The sequence below is a fragment of the Mus caroli genome, unplaced genomic scaffold (genome assembly GCF_978045245.1).
Source record: "Mus caroli unplaced genomic scaffold, Mus_caroli_1 scaffold_2, whole genome shotgun sequence".
Classification (NCBI taxonomy): Eukaryota; Metazoa; Chordata; class Mammalia; order Rodentia; family Muridae; genus Mus; species Mus caroli.
In genome coordinates, this window is record NW_028227257.1 from 16,275,572 (window position 1) to 16,301,816 (window position 26,245).

At 47.7% G+C, this 26,245-nt stretch overlaps 1 protein-coding gene across 7 annotated transcripts in view; it reads right to left on the reverse strand.

The window, feature by feature from the left end:
- Tox2 (TOX high mobility group box family member 2) overlaps positions 1-26,245 on the reverse strand; it is a 120,697-nt gene that overhangs the window by 37,794 nt on the left and 56,658 nt on the right. For all 7 annotated transcript variants that reach the window (XM_085832531.1, XM_029474330.2, XM_029474328.2 and 4 more), the window contains exon 3: positions 9,776-10,021. In XM_085832531.1, coding sequence (XP_085688657.1) covers positions 9,776-10,021 — 246 coding nt within the window. The remainder of the gene's footprint in view (positions 1-9,775; positions 10,022-26,245) is intronic.

The window sequence follows — 26,245 nt, forward strand, 5'->3', positions numbered from 1 at the left end:
CAGCCCTCTTCTGCTGAGAACTGTTCTGCCCAACAAATCAGCAGCGGGCTCCGCTCACCGTTGAGAAAGCTTCCACGGTGAGGACCTCACCGCACACACTGCTATTTTAATCAGCTGATCAGCCCTCGACCTTTCTAAGCTCCCTTTCTGCATGGGACATGTGGGTAGAGGCAATGAGCCCAAACTTTATACAGCAACTGGTGCTCAATAAATGACTAAATGACCGTGTCCCAACCTTGCCCTCCTTGAACACACTCCCAAACTTCAGGGCAAACCATTCTCAGAAGAGACAGCATTCCTGGATTCCAAAGAAAACTTCAACATGGGGCGGGGGGGAGGGGGGGCGGCGGGGAGAAACATACTTTATTCCATTCTGACCTTCCTTCTTGGGGGAAAAAAATCCATGAATCTTATCTCTCAACCAATGTGATCCATTTGTGGAGACGCCAGCTGCATGCTGGCTTATCACTGCTCTGCGTCCTAACGGGGAGTGAATTTTTATGACCAAGTTGTAAACCTTTGCAGCAACCATTTTTAAACTAAAAAGAAGGAAGCGCGGACAGATCCTTAACTACACTAGTAGCTAAATTAAGCATGAGGGACGGGATGGTGGGGGGGTGCAAAGGAAAACAAAAGTGCCCGGAAAGAGTTAGGGGAGGTAAAATGATGTTCATTAAAAATAGAAACACACACTCACACACAAATCTTTTGTGTTCAACTTCACACTCGTACATCATAATGTTCCAGTAAAAGGGCATTTCCCCTGAGATAATAAAAGAATTGAATTTTTCCTTATCGGTCATCTATTTTTCTAGCCCAAGCTATTACTCCCGCTCTCGGGTTGCTAGGCAACAAGAAATATTAATAGCAGCTTTTATTAGCTTAGCTTTTGCCGCGGAGTACCAGAATGAGAAAATGGGAGACATAAATGTGTTACATAAATCTTTCAACCTCTCAGAGCCGGTGTTAGTCTCTGTTTTCATAATGATTTATTGAAGTGATGGTTCATTTATGAGCAAAAGGAGTCTGGGATAAGAAGACGGAGCAGTCCCCTGCAGGAGTGTTTGAAAATAAATAATTATAGCAGGGGAGTAAAAGCTGTTTAAAGCCATTTTTTCCCTGAGTTTTATAAAATGTAAAAAGACACATTTCTTTGGCTTATGGCTTCTGAAAAAAGGTGGGGGAGGGGCACTGCACCCAGACTCCAGTGTGGAACAAGAAAACATGAGGCCTCTGAGTGGCCCTGGTTCTGACCCGTCAGGGCCCATTTTAGACATTGGTCTTCCTCCCACTCCTGTCCAACAGGAGGCGAAAACATGGCTCCCCCTTCGTTTACTGTGATGGACGCCTCTGGTCACGGAGCTAAGACAAGTTGTTTCTTGGGCCCTTACTCTTTCCGCATGAAGCAGAGCTGTCACTGGTGTTAGTTTTCAATGCCAAGGCCCGAATGACATCATGACACCCTGTCAGAATGGATGAGTTTGATCCCACCAACCCCTGACTGCCCCCACCCCATCCTCAGCCTTCAAGGGCCTCCCACTTGGCTTTCCAAGATGAGAGGAGGTGGCATCTATTCAGACCCAGTCCGTGAGTGGATTGCTTTTCTACGCACTGTAGCTTACACTGGTCGGACCTACTGTGTGCCACTTGGATTCCTCCAACCACAGACTTTCCAAGTTCCTACAGCACAAGTGCTCTGACCTCCGTGGTACAGATGAAAAAAAAAAATCAAGGCACAGGACTCTGAACCCCCTGCTCTGGGTCCCAAACCAATGGGAACAAGGGTAAGCACTGGCCTTTGAACAGAGCTCAGCCTGAGCACAAAGCCATGCCTGTGACCTTTGGAAGGTGTTCAAGAATCAAGAAAACAAGATATCTACAGTGACGGGGAAGGGGGAGGGAAGGAGAACAGGAAGTGTCCTACTCTCATCTCTGTGGCCATGTGATAAAACTGTCCTGACAAAAAGCAACTGCAGGGGGGTGAAGGGGAGGGGGGCAGGATAGCCCAATGGGTACGGCAACAGGCTGCCAAGCCTTATGACCTGAATTTGATTTCCAGGTCCCACATGGAGGAAGGGGAGGGAACTGATTCCCTCAAGTTGTCTTCTGGGGGACAGACAGACCAAAAGTCAGTCTTTCTCTGCCTTTCCTCTTTCTCTCCCCCCCAAACAAAACAGACTGATAGATGGATGGATATATAGATAGATAATCTGTCTTAGTTAGGTTTCTAATGTTGGATTAAAACACTTTGACCAAAAGCAACTTGGTGAGGAAAGGGTTTGTTTCATTTAACAGTTTATAGTTCATTATCCAGAAAAGTCGGGGACAGGAACCTGGAGGCAGGAACCGAAGCAGAGGCCATAGTGGGGTGCTGTTTACTGGCTTGTTCCTTATAGCTCACTAGCCTGCTTTCTTTTAACATCCAGGACCCCCTGCCTAGGGGTGGCATCACTTACAGTAGCCTGGGCCTTCCTACATAATCAGTAATCAAGAAAATGCCCCCTTGAGCTTCTCCGAAGGCCAATTGGTGGAGGCATTTTCCAATTGAGGTTCCGTCTTCCCAAATTACTCTAGCTTGTAACAAGGTAGCAAAACCCCTAACCAGGACCATGCTTTTAAACAGTAAGTTAGGGAAGAAAGGAATTTATAATAGCGGGCCACACACAGTCTATCATTTCAGGGAAGTTAAGGCAAGAACTTGAGAAGCTAATCTCACCACAATTACAAGCAGGGAGGCATGAATGTACCCACACTGCCTGCTTGCTCACTAGGGAACGATGGCTCCCACAAACGGTTGGGTCTTCTCACATCAAGTAACAATCAAGACAATCTCCTATAGCTATGCACAGGCCAACCTGATCTAGACAGTTTCCCGACTGAAATTCTCCCTGGTAATTCCAAGTTGAGTCAATTTGACAGTTAAAACTAACCATATCAGGTTACACAAAGGGCCCCCATCCTGTCTCTTGAGTTCTTTCCTTCTGCAGGACTCCGCTCCGTCCATGAACTGGGTCTCTTGCTCTGCTGCCTGGCTCTCTGGGTTGGCCAAGTGACTGGCTTTGGCCAACGGACTAGCAGCTAATAAGAAGTTTGAAAGTTTTCCACCCTGGGGCCCACTCTTTCTCTAGGCTCCTGGTGATGAGAGACTCATAGCTGAGATACCCCAACTGGTTCCAGCTGACATGAGCCAGGTGCGGAGAGGTAAGACTGTCCTAGACACCGGGCTCAGGCAAATGGCTAGCTGACCTCAGAAATCACCAGAGGCAGCTCATGAATTTCGGGAAGTCAAGTTCATGAAGCTTAAGCATCAAGAGAGGTGGTTACAATGAGCTGGTTTATGCCATCAAGTGCTGTGGTGGTTTGTTACACGGCAAAGCTAACTATGCAAGCACAAAATGAAAACATCCACACATGAAGAATAATAAAGATGATTTTGGGTGGGCTGGAGAGATGGCTCAGAGCTTAAGGGCACTGGCTGCTCTTCCAGAGGACCTGGGTTCAAATTCCCAGCACCCATACAGCAGCTCACAACTGTATGTAACTCCAGCTCCAGACGTTACACCCGTCACACAGATACTCATGCAGGCAAACATTAATGGACATAAAATTAAAAAAACCAAATAAATGATTTTTTAAAAGTAAGAAAAACAATTGGCCTTTCTGCCATGTCATTAAGAAATGTTAGGGACAAAAGTTTGAGTTGGGAGATCTTTGGTCTTTATGCCTCAGACTCTGAAGGGAGATAGCCAGTGTGTCAACCCATCAAAGAGGGTAGACTGAGCCTGGGAGGCAGGGCCAGAGGAGCCCTGAGCAGGAAGAAGCCCTGGCAGGGAGGGGCATGCAGCAGCAGGGGCAGAGGAGTGTTAGAAGGTCTATAAAGACCTGCAGTTGGGATTCACCATCCCCAGGCAAGCCCAACCCAAGGCTGTGTGTAGGTTCTCTCATGAGAAAATGCAAAGCAAGCAGGTCAAGTGCAAATAGACTTCAGTGCTGCATCTAACGACTACTGCATGATACTGGCCTGCAAAGGCCCTTCATCTGAGTTGGGAGTCCCCGGGTCTGGTCAGTAGCCCTAGTGGCCTGAGTAAACTGCCGAGCTCTGCAAACACGTTGGAACAGAGACTAGAGCACAAAGGGTCGAAAACTCAGCACCCGGGACTTGATTTTAGTTCGAATAGGCTCCCAACGACTTGGCGTATATAGCAGGAACACTGGGAATTCTATCACCTCCTACCCATGTGCTTGTCTAATACAGGGTAACGCAATCATGCCATTTCACCAAAGCTGAGATCCTAAGCCCAGCCCAGTGATGGGAAAACTGAGGCTGGGGGAGGGTTGGCTTGCCTAAGTTCCAAGAAATCTCTCAAAGCAGGGGCTGGAAAAATGGCTTCGTGAGCAAGACATGTGTGCTTCACGTAAGCATGAAGACCTGAATTTGTATCCCCAACACCCACATAAAAAGCTGGGACTCTCTGTGCCTTTAGTTCCAGTGCCTGAAGGCAGAGATGGGAGGTTCCCCAGTACTCTGACCAACCCTGCTAGCCAATCAGTGAGCTCAGAGGCTGAGAGCGCTGGCTGCTCTTTCCAAAGGACCTCCGTTTGATTCTCAGCACCGTTTGTCGCACAACCGTCTCTACCTCTAGTCCTGGGGGATCTGACGTCCTCTTCTGACCCCCAAGGGCACCACACCTACGTGGTGCACAGACATAAACGCCAACAAACATTCATATCCATAGAAACAAACACATATGGAACTTAAAAAACAAAGTGGACAGTGATTAAGGCGGGCACCAAACATCAGCCTCCAGTCTCCACACCACCAAGGACAGGAACACAGAGGCCTCAAAGATGAGAGGAGAATGTTTGAGGGACTGGCGTTCCGCCCCTGTACCCTGTACTGTGGACTGAGATGGGACTACACCATTCCAGTGCCGCAAGGTCGCAGCCTGGGAAAGCCCCAGATTTCTGACTACCAGACTCCATTGTAATTCTGCTCACCCACCCCTGCCCCCTGGGCCTCTGCTCCCCCCCACCCCCCGCCCCCCGCCCCCGCAGCTCTGGGTCCCCATCCCCAGCTGGATTTTCCCTCGTGGTAGAACATCAAGTCCCGCCCCTTCCTGGCAGACCCCTTCCCCTCAGCATACAGCAACCCTGAACAATTCCAGAAGTGATCTCAGACTCCGCGAGAAGCTTAATAAATTCCACCCTCCGACTTTCTTTGGGCATTTTAGAGACTGATTTATAAATACAATATCTCGCTCAAAATGAAACAATCAACATAGGATAAAATTATTGAGTTATGAAAATAGAGGTCAGATGGAGGTGCGGCGCTTTAAATTAAACCGGCAAAATATAGCTTTCATACTAAATTGACTCTTTTTGTCTTGGAAATGAATGTTTAATCAGTTAAGACATGGAAGTTGAGGGAGAAAGCCCTGAGCATATTTAATTTTGTAAAGGGGTCTGGTTCCAGTATTGTACATAATACCGACAGCTTCAGGAGAAGGGATGGATGGATCCGTGTGCCCGTGAGACCTAGCAATCAAACGGGACCAGAGGGGATTGATGGCTTCTGGGGTCAGAGCTATGGGTGGGGTCAGAGCTATGGGGTCTTGGCATTTATGAAATGGTCACCAAAGATCAAAGTCTCACCTACTTCTCCAGAGATGGCCTCTTGGGGGCATCTGGGTGGAGACAACACCCAAGACACCTGGCATCTGGGTGTCCTCTGTGCTACCTGCAGCCTGGTAGAACTGGGAGGTAGATGCAGGGACTGAGAACAAGGTAGCATTTTCATTCACAAAGTACAGGTCTGTCTTGTGCCCAGTTCCTCAGAGGAGGAATAAGGCAGCTCCAAGAGTCAACTGCTCTGCTGCGCTCCGCTCCACTCCGCTCGGCTGAGCCTCCACCAACACTCAAAGCCCCGGTCAGGGCTGTTAGTGATACCCTTGGGTAGATGAGGCTAGTGAGGCATTCGAGTCTTGGTACTCCATAGAGATTGTGTTTCCTTTATCATACTCCCACCCAACAAACAGTGCCCCCATATATGAAGCTATTGCCACCCTCATTTGAGTCAGGGGTCTCTTCCAGGTACACAGACCCCCACCGCTAACTGAACACGCACAGCATTCTTTAGAAGCAGGAGGCTGCATCTGTCAGCTTCGCAGCAACATAACAACACCCTGAGTCTGCTCACAGAGTTAGCCAAAGACGTCTCTGAGTCTGCTCATTGAGTTAACCAGGGACGCCCCTGAGTCTGCTCACAGAGTTAACCAGGGACGCCCCTGGGTCTGCTCAGAGTTAGCTAGGGAATATTCTGGCTCAGGGCTCTGAAAGTTCAAGCCTGGGGAGGGGGCTAAGGGCCGGGGGAGGTGAGAGGGCACATGGCTTTATACCTCTGTTGAGGGTGGCAAAGCATGATGGGAGTGTGAGAGGAAAGGGCCACATCTAGAGCCAGGGAGAAAAGAGACCAGGATACCACAATCCCTGTGTCCCTAAGGGCCTTTCAATACGTCCTACCTCTTAAAGGTCGACAGCACCTCATAATACCGCCCCTCCGGGGTCTGAGTTCTTCGTATCAAAGAGCCTCAGGGTTCACAAAGCCTGTAGCAATGTCTGACACCTAGAAGGTGTTCAAGCATGGCAGGCAAATGGGAAAATGCCACACCCCTATTAAAGATAGCATCGAGTCATGGGCCGGTGAGAGGGCTCAGAGGGTAAAGCCACTTGCTGCTAAATCTGACAACTAGAGGTTGACCCCTGGGACCCATATGGAGGAAGGAGAGAAGTGACTGCTGCAAATTGTCCTCTGACTTTCACAGGTGTGCATGCATGCACAGACACACACTACACATGCACACACAAATGCACACACATACACATACACACACACAAATTACTAAGCCATAATCCTTACAACCTGTAATGAAACAGAAGTTAAGTGGCCTTTGCAGAGAAACTTCAGGCTCAGGATCACAACACTGGGAGATTTTTCTAGACGAAATTCTACCATAAGTGTCCATGAGAGGGGCAGTGGAGCTACCCCCTGATAGAGGAGAGGCCAGAGTTCCAGAGAGACACAGCCAGAAGCCAGGGAAGCTGCTAGAAGCTAGAAGCCAGCAGAGGTATGGATGGACACCCCAGAGCCTCCTGGGGAAGCTTGACTTCCCGGAGCCTTGATTTCATCGTGAGATGCTGATTTTGGACCTTTAGGCTTGTGCGTGGATGGATCTCTGCTGCCGCGGGTGCGTGGTGATTTCCTAGAGCAGCCACGGGAAGGGGAAGCATGCATGCTTCCTCATCCCCAGCCTCCAGCCTCCAGCCTCTCCATCTTACCTTCCTGCCCCTCTCAGCTGAGAGGAACATACTACAAAGCCTTTACAACCCCCTCTGTACACTGCTTGACACCCAGCAGGTGCTGCCTTAATCCTGCGTCCCACAAGCAGCGGGCACTGCACACCCACACTTCCTTTTTCCTGGCGGTTCCCATGCATTCAAAAGCTCTGTAGTCAAGGCCCTTGCTCCCAACCCTCCTGTCTCAGCAAGTCTTATCTGGCTTTCCTATTTGGCTGCGGGGGACAGGGGAGGGGCAAGGGAGAAGGGATGGCGGGGGGGGGGGTGTTAGGTGGAGGGGGAAGGCTCTGCCCTGAGTAATAAGGTCAGGCTTATCTTTCATTAAGTAAGGAGGGAATATAAAATCGAACGGACCCCTGCAATTCTAGACTAATGAAGAGCTAGGAATTTGAGAAGCATCCTAAATATGGATCAGCTGTATAGAACTCAGCAAAGGCCTGGTTTGCATAGAGCTCCCGGAAGCCATCATTTCCCAAGGGGAGCTAGGGGAGGTCTGTGATCAGCTGACAGCAGACCTTGTAATGAACAGAGCTGTGATCAGGAAGCCGGGGAAGGGCACCAGGAGACTAGCCATGGTATGGATGTGTGAAGGCCACGGAGGCAACCACGGGTGCCACCCACTTTGTGTTTGGGACAGGGTCTCCCATGAGTTTGAGACTTTCCTAGTAGGCATGGCTGTCTGACCAGCAAGCTATAAGATATGCTTAAGCACATGCCACCACGCTGGCCTTTATTTTTAATACAGATCTGAGGGCTCGAACTTAGGTCCTCATGTTGGCAAGGGCACGTGACTGTGGGGTCTAAACCAGTCAGCGAGTTGGAAGAGGAAACTGGGCTCCTGTCTTCTTATGGGGGGGGGGAGGTAAAAAAAAATCAGGATTCCTTGAGAGTGGAGCATCTAATTCCACTGAGTTCTTAATTAATTAAGTATTAACGAGGTCTCGCTATGTAGTTTAAGTCTTGGCCTGTTCATGAACTCATGGTCTTCTTGCCTCTGCTGATATCAGGCTACAAACTGGGCTGTGGTTTCTGAGGCAGCGATTGTGGTAGCAAACAGGATCCAGTCAATATCGTGTCAATCTGACAGGGAAGCCAGGGAAGCAGCCTGTGATCCAGTCTGACACACTAGAGGGTTGCTTCAGCTGAGATCCAGTGGTTGGTCCAGACAGTCAGTCTTCAGCCATGGCTCTCCTTGGAAAACTTACTCGATTGCCACAAGTGTGGTAGCTGCTGGCAACCACAGGCCTACTGTGTGGGAATGGAGACAGGGTGGGGCCCCAGTGACAGCCACCAAAGAAGCATCCTAAAGCCTTTGTCTATCTGTGGCCACATCAGTCTTTAGCGCTCATGTACCCATTACCCAAGCCATGAATTAGGGTTTTAACTCTAATGTTAACTGTGAAGGGCTAGAAGGAAAGAGAAGCATGAAGCACAGTTGATTAAGAATGGTGCTAGAAGTCCCTTAAAGTGTCTCTTCTGTCGACTTCCTGTAGGACTTGATAGTTCAGACAGACCATCATGCAAAAATGCATGGTCTGTCATTACAGGGCTCAGGACCTGATGCTGCATGCTGTCCTGAGCCCCATGCTCCGGACTCTGAGGGATACAGGTTCTGACCCCACCACATCTGTAGCCCCTTGCCTCTTCCCTTTGCAAACGCCATCCTGTATCTTGGAAAATCCTTCCTCGTCTCTGTCTGCCTGCTGTCTTTCACCTACCCTTGAATTTCAGCCTGGTAACCCTCCTCCCTGGCTACTTATTTAAAACACTCAGGACCGGCAAACGGAGACAAAAGGTAACCTTTGGTAAGAGGGTATGGTGCAATTCCAGGACTTCAAAAAGAGAGCCAGTGGGCCAGCGTGGGGTACACAGTGAGTTGCTAGCTAGCAAGGACTACAAAGTGTCTCAAAAATAAAAAGCAAAATAATGGAAAGTAATGGAGTAATGGTAGTTGTCTTGTCTTGGACTAAGGGTTGAGCATGAGAGTTGAGCGGTGACTAACAAGGCCAAGTCCTCTTCTGGTGGGAGGGGACAGATGAAAACATCTTAAATGAATTGTAGTTACCCAATCTATGTGTGTGAACTGATGGCATGTATATATATATACATTATATATTAATATATATCTTATATGTATCTGATATATATTGTGTATATATATATATATATATATCAATAAATCTGCTGGAAATAAAATTTAGATTATACTATTAACAACCAATAGAATCAGTCCCAACTTGTCACAAACAGAGCTGTAGATGTAACAGTTACCCTCCATGTCATCCCCATATCCTGGGGATTCCCGGTAATCAGAACACAGACCCTGCACATGATCAGGGCTCCTCGGCTCAGCCTGGCCACTATCTCCTCTCAAGCCTTTCCTTTCTGGATCCATGGGGGCTCAGGCAGGAAACAGACTCACCGTGGGCAGTTGGCCTGACAGCAGGTGGCCGTCCTGGGCCAGCATGTTGGACACCATGATGGCAGGGAGATCCATCGCCTGGTACGAGTAGGCAGGGAGCAGACCGTTGGGCGCAAGGCCGTGACACAGCGAGTGGTAGCCGGCTTCGTGATCCCCCAGGTGCAGGAGGGATGGCTCAGGGAGATTGGGAGGCGTTATAGGAGGAATCTCATAGTCTTCATTACTCTCGCCCTGGCTGTTATAGGTCTGAAAACAACAGAGGGGGAGGGGTGGGGTCAGTGTCTCAAAACCACAGAAAGTATTCAATAGCATCCCCAACAGCAACCATGGGGGAAAAATGCTAACCCCTTGGCAACGAGATAGCCCTAATGCAAGGCAGAAAGCCTAGTGGTCTGACTTAGATGCCTGCTCAGCTCCTCAGTGAATCTTTCTCCCACAGGCTCTCTGCAGACAAGAGCCTGGACTCCTGAAAGGTGCTTCCCTGCATCTTTTCCGGATTTCCGGCACACCTGGCCCACAGCCACTTGAGAGCCATCTGAGAGCTCCCTCGGCCACCCACTTTACAGAGGGGGGGCCTGGTCCAAGGAGAACGAATGAGCAAGATGAGCAGAAGAGCTGGAGACTGGAGCTCCGGGCAGCCAGGGTTTTCCCCTTAGGCATCCTGGGTAGCCAGGACTTCTCTTGGTCCTTACCTTGGTGAGTGGAGCAGATTAGCAGCTAAGAGGCCACCTCCAGTCTGACTGGGTTATTTCCCCATCCATGTGGGCTGGCCAGTGACCCCAGGACAAGCTAGTAGACATAGCACTAAATTTGCCTTTCTCCTTGTCCCAGGTTTTACCACAGACCTCGATGAGCCCTGGCTTTGTGGCACATGTCCAATTATGCTTCAGTAGGTGGGCGGGGTGGGGCGGAGCAGGACGGGGAACTCCACAATAGTCAGGGTGAGTGAATTTTTTAAAACCGTACATGGGTTTTAAATTGCTAATTACATTTATTTGTGTGTGTGTGTGTTTGCATGCGTGCCAGTGTGTATACACATTTGTGTGTGTACATATGTGCCCCAGTGCACACATAGAGGTTAGAAGACAACTTGTGGGAGTCTGTCCCCTGTGTGGGCTCTGGGTATTGATCTCAGGTCATCAGGCTTGGTGGCAAGAGTTTTTAACCCCTGAGACATCTTGGTGGCTCAGATTATTGTAAATTTTAATTGCATCAAACTATTTTCCCCGAATCTACTGAAAGACTCTGATGCTCTTCTCGAGTTCACCCAGTCTGGGTAATAATGGACTTTTCTTCTCCCTCTTTATTCCACTCCCCCTATCCTTCCCTTCCTATTGAGAACGGTTGACTCTGTAGCCCCAGACTCTCAGCAATCCTCCTGTCTCAGCTCCCCTGAGTGCTAGGATTACAGGCTTATTGAACAACCTGCATCCCTAGAACAAACCCTGCTTGGTTTTGCTCTGTCTTTCACTTCGGGCAATGTTGGACTCGGTTGGTTAGGACTGTCACACCAGGTTCTAGCGTGGGATTAGCTTCAGTCTCCCTGTCTGTACCTGCTTTGTTATCAGCCTGGGGAGTTAGTCCTCCATCCCTATACTCTGGAGATGAGAGTCAACAGAAGACAGCTATGTAAACGGGAAGACAGAGCTGAAGAAACTACCCAGGATCCACCACAGACCCAAAGGATAGGCAGATGTCATGGATTCTGTGTTAATGGGGCAGAGGTAATGGTTGAGGATATCCCAGAAGTGAGGAAGGACCCCAAAGGTATTTGTGGATAGAGAAAACCTTCATCAACACGTATGTGCAGAGAGGGAAAGATAGGCCTGAGCACAGTAGCACGTGGCACTAGGGACACGGCTTGGTGGCAGAGTTCTTGCTCAGCACTTGTATGGTCCCGGGCTCTTTCCCCAGAGCAAGGGTGGATGGAGGAAAGACACGGCTTATCGTTCTGTATTGCTCTGTGAACCCAGCATGACAACTAAACACCCCTTCCCTGCATGTCTATAACAGTGCCTGCTTCTCAAGGACTGGTATGAAGCCATGAGTACAGGGAGGTTTGAGTCAGGCTGTGACAGAGCAGGGACATGTAGCATGTACCTCATGTTCCTCGGACACTGTTTAAGGACCTTATGATGGCCTGGGAAAGAGTGAAAACTGCCTTTTACCGCCATAGACTCCAACATCGCCTTGTGCTCATTGGCTCCCTCTGCAGGGCTATTGTGGAGTCACTACACAGCTGGGTAAGATGTCTGGAAACCTGGAAGAGGTGGCCCACGTCTACCTGCTATCTTCCCTTGGTTTTCTTCTTACGTTGGAGTTGTCCTGGTCATCCCTGAGCTCTCTTCTCTTTCCCTCTTACACTCCCTTTCAGATGACCTCAACAAACCTCGTGTTCAAAGCCCCCTGGATGTCACACCCATCCTCCATTCTTGCTGCTTCCCTGAGCACCGCAGCTGGACATCTCAATACCCAACGTTCCCTTCGTTCCCTTCCTCCACCTTGCATCTGTGTCCTCTGATGATATCACCCTCTATCAGCAAACCTGCCCCTCCCCTCCACTCACCTCTCCATTCCATCAGAACTACTTCAAAAATACTTCTAAAAGCTGCCCAGTCCACTCCCACCTCCCCACCATGGACAATGATGACAGCCTCCTCTTGGTCCCCCACAGCCCTCTCTTATCCCTCTACTCCCTCCTGTAGGCAGATGATCTCTAAAGAGCATCATCTCATGGAGCTACTCCCACTTCGCATACAACTCCCCTGGCTTTGTCATTATGGCTAACGTTTTAGTTAGTGCAAAAAAAAAAAAAATCATAGGTTTTGTTATGACACTTTCAGAGGTGTATCATTGTGTGTTACTGATTCCTTTCCTTCCATAGCTTAGCCCCTTCTGCTTTCATGTAACATATACATGCATATTATATATATATTTTTTTTAAATATAAATTTCATATATGCGTGAAAACAGGTGATATCTATCTGAGTCTGGGTATTTAACACAATGCGCTCAACTCCCAATCTTTTCTCTGCAAATGACGTCACTGTTCATGGGTGAGTAAAGCTCTTGCTGTGTATCTATTATACTGCTTTTCCCGTATCCACCATCTAGGCTGGCTCAGTATCTTTCCCATTGTTAGTAATACTCCATGGATGTGCAACTAAGCCGGTTTAGATCCTTCAGGCACACAGCCCACTGCCTCTGGATTCAAGACCTTAGTCTCAAACATGACCCCGTAAGTTCTCACATGGCCCAGCCATTGCTGGCTCAGAGCTGCTACCTTTGCTGCTCTTGGTGGAATTCCACATTAAGGGTCCTCTTCAAAGACACAGAAGGGGTACTAGCAGCTCACTGGCTCAGCATCTCCATTGCTGGATCCCTTAACCCATGTGCCACAGACTGTTCCATGCACTGTGGGTCAGTGTCTGTCTTCAGCCTCACCACCAAGATGGGCTGAAGGGGCAAGTGTCTTTAGGTGGAACCAACCATGGACATCACATCACTCCAGAGTGCAAAGTCCCCTGGCCTGCCTTTCTGTTCAGAGTCACCGTCTCAACTGTCCAGTCCACCTTTGGAAAGTGGCACTTTCACAAGTCTCCCATAGTGTCTCAGTACCTCCACTAATGTTTGTGGCTCATTTTTACCTTCAGCTTGTATACCCCTCCCCCAATGCCCCAGGCCCCATGAAGGCTCGAGTTACGTCTCTTTGTTCCCAGTACCTAGAGCAGTGATTGACACCTATAAAGAACTCAGTTACAATATAAGGCTGAGCTCACCATAAGGACTGCTCCAGGCTCTATGTTCAAGTCTCACCCAGGTGTTCCCATATCTGCCCCTCCCAGAAGACAACTGTCCCCTGGAACCTGTGTCTCATGCTATTGAATGCTCCCTCCCTCTCTGTCCTCCAGCATTCAGAACTGGTTCTGACACAGGGAAGGATGCCAGGGAATGCCAAATGACCACAGAACTCCATCCTTTCTAATCCAAACCCAAACCTCAAGGCTCTGGAACTCACCCAACCGACCAGAAGCCTTTTAGAAAAATCAGCATGTGTTGTATCAAAATATTGAAATAACATGATTATGACAATTCCTCTAAAGAAGCAATTAGCACACTTAAAAATAAGCATGCAAACACACACTTGCCTCTTTGGGGTGTAGTTAGATCCCAAACACTGAGCACAAGCCAGCTTGGCCTGGGGCTGATTGACACAGTCCCCACCGTGTGCCTCTCTCAGCTTCCGGTGTTTTCCCTTTAAACATGTCTATTCTGAAAAGATACATCTACCACCTCTGTCTTTCAGTCAGGGAGGGTGGAGTTCAGAGAGTGAAAGAAGTGTTGGAACCTGGAGTCTCTGGGTTAGGCTTCATGAGTCTGAAGCCAGCATTCCCCCTCACTAGGTCACCTCCTGAAGACCCTATTCCAGACCCTGCAGTGCAAGAAATCTGCTGCTCAACATGACAACTTGCTCCTCACCGTGGGGGCCTCAGGAATATCCAGAGAGCAGCATCAAGGTGGCTATGAGGCCTAAGAGCTCTGGAACACACAGAAAGACTGTCAGTGGTATTTTTCATGTCCCAGATCAAAGAAGGGAAGAGTGTGGGCCCATTCTAATGACTTGGGACTAACTATAGGGTTGGAGGAGAGCTGACTTCCCTTGGAATCTCTGGGAGGAGGGATCTTAAGTCTAGCATTATGAATCTGATTTTATTATTTTTATCTCCTTTTATATTTTGTTTTATATGGTAAGGGTCTCATGTAGCCTTGACTTGACCACATAGCTGAGGGTGGCTTTGGATTTCTCATCCTCCTGCCTCCATCTCTCAATGTGTTGGGATTACAGGTGTGCACCACTACACCCTGTTTATGTAGTGTTGAGAGTGGAACCCACAGATTCAGGCATATCAAGCAAATGCTGTCAACTGAGCTATTCCCCTAACCTCAAAGCCTAGCTTCTGAAACAGTGGGTTACAAACCCTTATCCCTAAGACACTTGGCAAGAGTAAAAGAAGTCTGACCATGCAAGAGACAAATAAATACATACATACATATCTACATACATGAATGAATTACTCAGAATCAAATGCATGGCAAGTCTTGGATATTTCCCTCAGCTGATACCCGTGTCACCTCGAGTGGCTTCACTGAAGCTTGGTTCTGAGCACACAACTCATGCGCTTTGCACTGTGACAAACCAGCAACACCAGCGAGGACTGCTTAAAATGCTTCAGATCCAACCCAGGACGACCGTGTGCATTCTTATCGGACAGAGTCTGCTGCTCCTACGGAAGCACATTGGTTTCTGGAAAACAGGGACCTTGATGTTTTTCTACCCTCATTCCTCAGCATGGAAGCTTCAAACTGGTCCACTTGAGTTGTATTGTATTGGGAAGTTTAATTACAGATAGTTTTTAATTACTATCTGTAATTACTCATTACTATTTGAGCTACTGACTTGAATTTAAAAAAAAATGTTCAATGAATTTGACTTGGAATTAAGGCAGAATTTTCAACAATTTCTTTTCCTTTCTTTTCTTTTCCTTTTTCTTTTGGAGGAGGGGGAGGAGGAGGAGGAGGAGGAGGAGGAGGAGGAGGAGGCAAGCGTATATTTTGGCTGTGACTTGAGTCCATATTCTCCGGGCTTTGCTGCCTTGGGCTTATGGTGAGACAGAAATTCTCGACATTGTGATGGGGAGCGCACGGTGAAGGAAAGCTTCTAACCTCACAGTGGCAGAGAAACAAAAGAAGGAGTGTGGTGAGGTCTCTTCAGGTACACGTTCCATGTATTAGTTTCCAGCGATTTCTGAAATGGTCCCAAACATATTCTGCTCTTACATACTATGAATTTCTGTAAAGTGGCATCCTTAGTAAAAACAGCCATCACCTCCAAGAAACACCGAAGATGCTCTGTGTCTTGCACTATCCTCTGTTCAGTCAGAATCCAATTCTTTGTGTAAAAATAAATAAACCCACCCCCATCTCATTAGTATACAAATTTGCCTTTGTCTTTAATAAATGGTACTATTTTTTTTTTCCAAGACAGGGTTTCTCTGTATAACCCTGGCTATCCTGGAACTCACTTTGTAGACCAGGCTGGCCTCAAACTCAGAAATCTGCCTGCCTCTGCCTCCCGAGTGCTGGGATTAAAGACGTGCGCCACCACTGCCTGGCTAATAAATGGTACTATTAAGTGGACTGTTTTAAAACCACTTGCTTGGTGATTTACTATCAGTAACTTTAATCTGTACACATATTTCATATACATATGTAACTGGGATTCTAAGACATGTTCTTGCGTGCAAAGGATCATGAATAGAGAACTCTTAGAAGCCCCTACTTAAAGTGTTGCAGGCTGGAGGCAGGGGGGACATGAAGGTCAAGCTTCGGGCAGTGGTGAAGCCATCAAGGGGGGCACTAAATCAGTGATCGGTCCACCAAATTCTTAGACTAAGCTCTGTCTGTCACCACCATAAAATGAAATGACAAGTTCTGAAGTGTTCAGTCAACTCTCTTTTGGAGAGAGTCTCAAAGTCAGGGCCTGGAGGATGAGAGGAACCCAAGAGATTCCAGACACATCGCTGAGCTGAAAGCCACTGCACTGTCTGTCTGTCTAAACTGGTGGTTGTCCAGGAAGGCTCGCTAAGACAGAAGTGTAGTTTCAGATTAAAACTGGAGCAGAGGAGCAATCCAGGGTTTATTGGAAGAGGTGACTGACCCCGAAACATCATTTTGACCACAAGGAAATTTGAAGCTTGGATACATTTTGTTACAATGACTAAAATTGACTGAGGCCCCAGATAATGTTCAGTGGCCGCAGGTACATTTACAGCAAGGTCCATGCAATGTCAGCTCAGGCTGGTTCTTAAACGTTTTTATCATCCTTCCATAAGACATCATTCCTATTAGGCTTCCACTCCCTGCTCCCCTTGGGTCCCTCCCCCACCAACTGCAGATGGACACTTATTTTCACTCTGGCTCTAAAAATTTATCTATTCTGCCTGTTTTCACGTAAATGGAATCTGGCATCTTTTACTTTGCATTAAGTTTTTCAAAGAGCATCTGTATTCTACTTAGAACACATTTTACATAATGTTCATTTAGCAGAGAGGTGTTTTGAGATTTATAACATATCAGAGCTCTATTCCTTTTCATGGCTCTAAGATGTCCCACTATGGATCTGCCACAATTTGTTTATTCATCCACTGATGGCATTAAGTCTCTTCCTATCTTGGGCTACTGTGAGTAGGGTAGCCATGAAGAACCGTGTACATATATTTGTTTGAGTGTCTTTTCCAGACATACACAGGAGTGGAACTGCTAGGTCATGTGAAGGTTCTGTTTGACTTGGGAGAACTGGTCAAGGAACTTTCCCCAGTGGTTGTGGATCATTACGGTCCCACTGTCAACATGTGAGAATTTCAATGTCCCCACATCCTCGGTGCCAAGATTTTTAATGTTTCCTGACAACCATCCTAGTGGTATGTAGTAGCATTTTCTTGTGGCTTTGGCTTGTGTTTTCCTAAAGACCAACAACATTGACTTTCTTTGCCTGTGGTCATCTGAATCTTTAGAACAGTGACTCTCAACCTTCCTAATGCTGCCACCCTTTAATACAGTTCCTTATTGTGGTGGCCCCCAACCATAACATTATTTTGCTGCTTTTTCATAACTGTAATTTGCTACTGCTATGAACTGTAATGTAAATATCTGACATGCAGGCTCCTGTGAAAGAGTCGTTCAAACCTCCCAAAGGGGTCTCGACCTGCAGGTTGAAAAGCACTGCTTTAGAGAAGGTCTATTCCAGTCTTTCATTCCTAGTTCAGGTTGGGTTGTCTGTCTTTCTATCCTTCCACTTTAACTTGGATGATACAAAGCTCATTCCATTGCTGTGCTCATGGCGCTAATGTCGTCACATTTAGGACATTAGATGTTGTATTGAGGTAGGCGGCATGAGATAAGAGTCCGACTTCATTCTTTTGCATGTGATTGTTCTCTTGTCCCAATATCATTGAGTGAAGACACTGCTCTTTCCATTTAAGTGGTCCAGGTACCTCTGCCAAAACTCAGTGTGCTGTGGATGCATGAGTTCAACTTGGACAGTGAAGTTTATTCCACTGATCTACATGTCCTTATGCTAAGACCACATTACTTGTGCTTAAAGAAATTAGCAACTGTGAGTCCTATAACTTGTCCCTCTTTTAAGATGATTGGTGTTACCCAGAGCCCTTGGAAACGCCAATGAATTTTCAAACCCATTGTTTTTCCGTTTCTGAAGTAAAAGTGTCCTATGGAGAGATTGCCCAGACCAGACTGGCCTGTGGCCATACCTGTGGGGCATTGTCTGGATTGTTGATGGTCGATGTGTGAAGAACCAGCCCACTGTGGGTGGTGTCACTCCTATGCAGGTGGTCCTGGGTTGTACAAGAAAGAAAACTGAGCACGAACCAGAGGGAGCAAGCCAGTAAGCAGCCTTCCTCCATGTTTTCTTCTTCAGTTCCTGCTTGCAACCTCCCCTGGCTTTCTTCAGCTATGGATTGTAAGCTGAAATTGTTAGCCAAATAAACCTTTCCTCTCCAAGTTGCTTTTGGTCCTGGTCTTTATCACAGTGACAGAAAAAGCAAACTAGAACAAAAGCTAGGTACAAATCTGACAGAACTGTATTAACAGGCAGGCATCCATGATAGCTTGCAATGGCCACACACAGGGCAGCCTTCTTGCACTGTGCAAATCTTTAGTTCCAGTTCCTTTCAGTAGGGGTTTTATAGCTTTCCATTTATAACTCTTCCACATCCTTGGTTAAATTTATTCCTTTCATCTTCTATTTCTGGGTGCTATTGCCTGTGGAAAGACTTCCTCTTTTTGGGGGGAGAGGATCACTCATTGTTGGTTTTGATATTTCCATGTTCCTTTGCCAGGTTCATTTATTAACATCTCTTATAATCTGGGAAAGCAGACAGTCCACTAAAGGAAAACCACCACCACCACCAACAACAACAACAACAACACAACACCAGAACTTGATTAAACCGCAGTCTGATCCAGGCTGGGACTACAGAGGTGCTCAGAAAGAACCTCAGACACGGCAGCGGTAAGATGAAGTATCAGCAGGAGTAGGAGCTCTGGAATCTCACCTGGCCTCCCGAGAGATAAAACTCAATGTTTCCACTTTAAATAAATGTGTCTAGCAGGCAACATTTGTAACAGACCCACTCCAAATAAAATGACAGGAACGGTTAACAGTGAACAGATGTCATCAGGCAAATGAAAAGGAACGCGGCAAAATTAACAGCAAATTAAGGACAAAATCAGAGCAAGACATTAAAGAGACTTAGAGGAAGACGTTTGCTGACAAATGACATAGTCTACAAAGAAGTGACAGATATAAACTTTCACGAACGCTGATAAACTACAGGAGTACAAAATGTTAAAAGCCAGTAAAGTAGAAAACTAAATCAGGAAGGGTTGACACACATTTGAAATCCCAGAATTTAGGAGGCTGGGCGTTGTGAATTCCAGGGGCTAGCCTGGGCTATGTAAGCCCCCATTTAAGCAAATAAACAAATATCAGGACAGGGGAGAAAAACAGGCTAAAACCATAAACAAAGGAAGACACTTGAACACATCTCATCAGGAACTGACAAGTCAACCAGGAACAAATGAATAAGGAAGACGGGAAGATGGCTCAGTGGTTAGGGAAGGTGGCTCAATGGTTACAAGCGCTTATTGATCTTGCAGAAGACCCAGATTAGGTTTTCAGCACCCACACGGGAACTCACAACCATCTCTAGCCATCAGTCCCGGGATCCAGAACCCTCTGCTGACTAAAAGTATAAAAACATTACCTTAACAAAAGCTGAGATGCGAACAATGGGAAATTAATTCCTTTGACTTAAATAACTTTCTTAGAAGATAAGAAAGGCCCCGGGCGTGGTGGTGCACGCCTTTAATCCCAGCACTCGGAGGGGCAGAGGCAGGCAGATTTCTGAGTTCGAGGCCAGCCTGGTCTACAAAGTGAGTTCCAGGACAGCCAGGGCTATACAGAGAAACCCTGTCTCGAAACAAAACAAAACAAACAAACAAAAGAAGATAAGAAAGGTAAAACCAATGTATTCAGCACTCTGTTGAAGAAGGAAGAAACAGAAAAACTAAATAAAGCAACTAAATGATCAGTAGATGAAAGGAAAATGAAGCAGAAACCACATCTTAGATAAGAAATATATGATACAGTTAGTTTCCTGAGAAAAAGTAACAAAAAATTAACCAGGGGGATGAGAGATGGCTCAATGTATCAGGGGCTTGCTGCACAATCATGAGGACCTGAGTTCGGATCTGTGGTACCCTTGTAAAAAGTTGGACATGGCTACCTGCATCTGTAGCTGCTGTGCTGCGGTCAGTGAGGACAGGAGGATTCCTGAACAAAACTCTGTGCAGCCACTCATGATGGACACCTAGATCAAACCAATGCTTGGCTGTTGCAAACTGGGTCTCAGAAACAGGGACATGCAGGGATCTCTGTGGGATGCTGACTTAGTCTCCTTCAGGCATACACGGGTATTCTAGTTGCATTCCCTGTGGATACATAGTATCCTTTCTATAGCTGGATAACCAACCCAAAACATCTTAGGGGAGAAAAAGAGTTTATTTCAGCTTACAAGGTGCAGCCCATCATTGAGGGAAGCCAAGAAGGGAACTCAAGCAGGGACCTAAAGCAGAAACCTTGGAGAAATGCTGCTTTCTGGTTCACTTCGGTTCATGTTCAGCTTAGCTTTCTCACACGGCCCAGGGAATGGTGCCGCCAACAATGGGCTGGATCTTCCTACATCAGATAACAGTTAAGACGGTTCCCCACAGACATGCCCATGGACCAATCGGATCTGGTCCAGACCGAGAAAGCCCTGCACCCTGAAGGTGCATCTCAGCCGAAGGATGGTAGCATCACTCACCATTCTGATGTGTTTTCAACAAGAAAAATATTCTTACACAAGCTCCAGCGTCTAGAGTGGGGATCTCAACCCTTAACCAGTTTGCCATGCATGCAAGGGGGTTAAAGATCCCTCGGGGAACAAAACACAGTTTTGTCAAGTGTGTCCATGTCCATAATGCTTGAGTCCAAGTTACTCATCTTTGATAATACCCCTGTGTCACCCACCCCAGAGATGCTTAATAGAATCTTCCTGATTGGTGTCTCACAGCGCATCAGACATGGAGCTCTGAGCTTCTCTGGAGATTCAGACTGATAATGCCAGACAGACAGACAGACAGACAGACAGACAGACAGACAGAGCTAGATAAAGTCTGTATCATGTATTAACCCATTGAGAGCAGGAAAGAGCACTATGCAAACATGGCACTCTGTTAACCCTTTGTTCACAGGAAGCATCTCACTCAGAGTTGAGCAGGACCATCCAGAGGAGTGTGTCCAACACCTTCGGACACTGCCAGCCACCGCTGCTTTACGGCAGTGCCTAGCCCTGTTGTGCTTGGGTTGGAAAAGACAGAAACAGTTTGTGAGCTTTGTTTATTAATGCTCGGATAGGAAGGAGCCTGTTAGCACCATGAGTTCTGGCTCAAGAAATGACCGGACTCAATGGTTCAGGGGCCTTCCTGGGTCATTTATCTTGGGGGAAGAAAGGGCTTTGAAAAGATGGGGTGCTGGTGGTGGAGTTTGGGACTTCCTTTGTAGGGAAGATGTAGTCCCAGCAGAACTCAGATGGCTTGGGTACTCTGGGGGCCCCAGCTTTGGAATGAGATGAAGCAGTCTGAAAAGGAAGCCACCATTCTGAAGAGGAGGGCTCTCACTTCCATGGTTAGGAACAGTGCTGCTTGCTTATTTCTTTGTATGAATACCTGTTTCAGTTTTTATTTTTTAATGTATAAAACTGTTTTGCTTGTATGTATGTATTACCTTATGTGTTCAGTGTCTGTGGGGGTCAGAAGAGGGCATTAGCTTCTCTGGAACTGGAATTATAGACAGCTGTAGGAGCTAGGAATAGAACCTGGGTCCTCTGGGAAAGCAGCCAGTGTTCTTAACCAGGGAGCCATTTCTACATCTCCTATCTGTTTGAATAACATGTTTATAACCACATATTCACCTGTCTCTTGGGAATTTTACTTGGGTATCCTAGAAGAGGACCCAGCAAACTTTTTCTGCAAAGGTCCAGCTAATAAATATTTGAAACAATTGTTCAACTTGGATACTTGTGGCATGAAAGCAGCCATAGATGATATTGAAAGTAATGACTATGGCTGTGTTCCAATAAAGCTTTATTTACACAGGGCAGAAGGAGGGCTAGATCTGGCCCGTAGGCCATGGTTTACTGACCTGTGTCCTAACCAATAAGGAGCGCCAACATATCCGTAACTGAGGTCCTTCCAGTCCCTGTTCCCACCAAGTGTAGTCCTTTCTCACTGCTTCTCTATTTGATGGCTCACACCCAAAAACCTAGAGTAAGGCACCATCCCTCGCCTTGTCTCCCTCCATTTCACCTACTCCAGTGAGCTCCAAAGGCCTGCTGGCTCTACAAGTCACTATATCACTCCAGCCCAACTATGATCCATCGGCTAGGTGGCCTCCCTGGATCAACTGGTCGCCACTTCCCCAGGACATCAGCTCCTTCATGGCCTTTCACCTCCCCTGTTCCTCTCCTGGACAACGGATTTACTTATAAATCCAATGGCGCCACTCCTATCTGTTGACTCTCCCCTTCCCTTGCAGCCTCTGCTTCTTCCTTCACGGCATTTCTTACCCTCTCTGGGTTTTTCCTGATCGTTGTGTATCTCTTATACTAAAGTGAAGGGTCCAGAAGGGCTGGAGCCACGTCTGTCTGTTCCATATTGAGCCTTCAGGAGACCCAGAGCCGTGCTGGGCCTTTAGGAGAAATCAAGAATCTATGCCGAGAGAACATGAGGCTGGTTACTAAGACTGCCTGACCCCATGTGTAACCTTGCCTGACCCTCACACCTTCCCTTAAGCATCAGTGAGGGTGCTTTCCTTCATTAGCATGAGTCTAGAGACCAACTAGAGGGCCCTGAGACAGCTGCCTGCTCTGGCCTGCCCACTGTGGAATAGGTCAGGACCTGCATTGGTCAAACTGATCTGTGACAAGATTAGACTGTACCTGTGCACAGTCTTGTGCATGCTGTGTGTAGGTCAGAGGACAACCTCTGACTCTATCTTGCCTTCCACCTTTCAAAGCAAAGTATCTTGTTTGCTACTGTGTCCTCCATGCTGGCTGTTGCTGACTGGCTGGTGGGGGTGGGGGTTGCAGGGGGTGGGGCAGTGCCTGAGGGAGAAGGAGCGCTCAGGGCCGCATCTTAACAGCTGCTCCACTGGCCCACCACATAGTAGGCACTTAGTCAGCACGGGTCTCATTATGGAGCTCTGACTGGCTTTGAATTCACAGAGATCTGGCTGCCTCTGCCTCCTAAGTGCCAGGCAGGATTAAAGGTGCGTATCTGTACAAATGAGGACCAGTGACTCACAGAGTTCTCAGAAGCAAGGGAAGCTGGGAATCCGCTTTGCCCTGAGAGGAGCTGCAGGGAATTCTAATTTGGGCCCTGGGCATCTTTTGTCCGTGGTCATCTTAGAAATCACCTTTTCATGAGTCCCAGGGGTGGCTCTATGACCTTAGACAAGTCACTGCCCCTCTCCAGGCCTCAACAATACCGCCTGTAAAAAAAAAAAAAGGGGAGCTGGCTTGGGGGGGGGGTTAACAAAGACACCACTCCCGCTCCTGGGCCCGCCTTGTAGGTTGGTAGGCAGACCTGAGCAGAGCTGCTTTTGAAAGCGTTTAAAACTGATGAGCAGGCTTTCCAGCCTTTTCTGTACTAAAATAGCTTCCAGGAAAATGGCTATTATGTCTCTTTGCTGGGTTTTACTTTTTTCCTTTTCCTTTTCCATCCCTGCCTTTTGGAAACGACAGAAGTAGCTTTATCTTTAAAAAAAAAAATGTGCCTAGCCAGCACCAGAGTAAAGCTGCAGGCGTTGTCAGAACAAGGCTCCTGTGTGTGCCCTGATTGTGGCTAGGCCGGACAGATGCAAACATCAGGTTACCCCGGGAGAGCTCACACACTCTGTAAGGTTGGATACCTTCAGATCTAGGTCCTGTACTGTCCTGCCATTGAGGGTGCTGGGACCAGACCATATAGCCTCCCCTGACACCAGCCACAGGGCCTCCAGGGGATGGGCACCTCTAGGTCCTCTGTTCAGGCCTCTAGCCCTTGCCTCTCTCCATGCCTTCCCAGCTGGTGCTTGCTCATTGACTGGGCCTAGCCAGAGTGGGGCCATCACAGAGGGCAAACTCTGAAAGGAATAGATAAAGACCTGCTTCTCCTGTTACCCGGGCCCCATGCTCCTGCTACACGATCCTCATTATGGGGTTGTAGCCTGAAGCTCATCCACTCCCTTGAGATTTACTGAGCATATACCCAGTGCCAGGCTGGAGCTGTGTGGCCTCCCTTCCCCCCAGCCTGGAACCTGCCTGCTCAAGGGTGGAGCTACCGGCTCATTCGTCCTGCCACGCCTACCTACTGCTGGAACCTGCCTCTGCTGCCTGGAGTCACACACGTGTTCGTCCTGCTACTGGACCCTGAGTTACTTGGCGGGAAATTGGGTTCCCTCCCCCTTCCTTTATAAACTGAGTGTCTGGAAATATTAAATTGAGTCTTGATCAGAGTCTTGTCTTGACTCCATTGTTTCTTCCTCCCCGTCTAGATTCCTCTCTTTGCAGGGAACTGCCATTCTCAGTGAACCGTTCGTGTTGTGGACCGCGGGCGGGCAGCAACAGAGCTGGAACCTGTTGAGTCACTCATGAGGAGGTGACTCTGCTCTCAGGTTGGTCTCACTCTTCTACAGCTTTGTTCAAAATACAATGATCACAGTAAGCATTTGTACAGCGTGCGCCCTGTGTGAAGGGCCTGCTCTGTGTCGCATGCATATGTGAACTTTACCATCCATGCAGCTGCCATCGCTCTAGCCATTTTGTAGACAAAGACCAACCTTGAGACGAGCAACTTACCCCAAATCCAAGACAGACGAAATGGCTGTGGGAACGGCCACTGTCAAAGAGACCTGAAGGTGGTTCTCCCTCTGAGCGGCACCCTCTCACTAGCCCACAGCCCTGACTGCCATATTAAACTTCCTGAAAGACCTTGAACCAGAAACACCCAGCTGAGCCACGCCAAAATCCTGAACTGGCAGGGAGAGATTTGTGTTGGCTTTAAAAGAAAGAAAGAAAGAAAGAAAGAAAGAAAGAAAGAAAGAAAGAAAGAAAGAAAGAAAGAATGAATGAATCTGGCTTGCGTGTTCGCATTCCCTTATTAAATATTCCTATTAAAATATGTTCTTTTGCATGCATCTCTGTGTGCGCTGTGTGTGCATGCATGCATTCATGTTTATATGTGTACGGGAGCACCCCTGTGTGATGCCAGAAAGTCATCCACACTCCACTCCCACCCCCCATCTTATTCAGTGAGGCAGGATTTCTCAATCAAACCCAGAGCACATCTATATGGCCTTTCTCATAGTCAGCTTGTTTTGGGGATCCCCAGTCTCTACCTTCTATGGCTTAAAGTCTAGGTGGAGCACCATGCCCACCCAACTTTTATATGGGTTGTGGGGAACCTAGATTCCTGTCTTCTTGCTTGCATGTTAAGCACTGAGCCATGTCACCAGCCCTGTTTTTGTGACAGTGTTAGGTACTGGAACCAATGCCTAGCACTTAGTAAGTCTACAACCAGCTATATCTCCAGTCTCCACCACCCCCACCCCCTTTTTGTCTTGAGACAAGGTCTCATTTAATTGCCCACATTAGCCTAGGACTTGCATTCTTAATGACTATTTAGTTCTGTCACTTTACAAACACGGGACTTGGGCCTCCTTGCGTATGCTCCTGTGTTTCTGTGCTACGTCTTCTCCTTTTCTTCCATTTTTAACTGCCCCCCAGTATGAGCCTGCTCTAACCCAGCCTAGACACCCCTGGGCACAGGCACCCTCTACCTGCCTAACCCCTAGGGTAGGCAGTGCTCCTTGTACCACGCTTCTAGGTCAGTACTGTGCACACAAAAGAGACCTCAAAATGCACCCTGAGTCTCTGTGGGGGTGGCTGGAGCTGAGAAGCTCTGGGGTGCTGCTGGTCCAGGAACCCTGTGGGCACCATGGCTTGAGGTAGCAACAGCATAGACTCTGCCACAGACAGACAGTGGCTTTATCACGTTTTGGCTGGAGACTCCTTGACCTCATCAAGGAAGAAGTACTTTCTGAGAGTCACAGAAGAAATTGCAGCTACTTAGAACCAAGTTGGGTGTGGCAGTGCACACCCTGCAACCCGAGCTCTTGGGAGATGGATATGGACAAGAAGCTTGTGGCTTAGCTTGGGCTGTGTGAGACCTTGTCAAAAGAAGGAAGAAAGGGAGAGAGGGAGGGAGGGCGGGCCAATGAGTAGGTTAGAGACATTCTAACCCACTCTA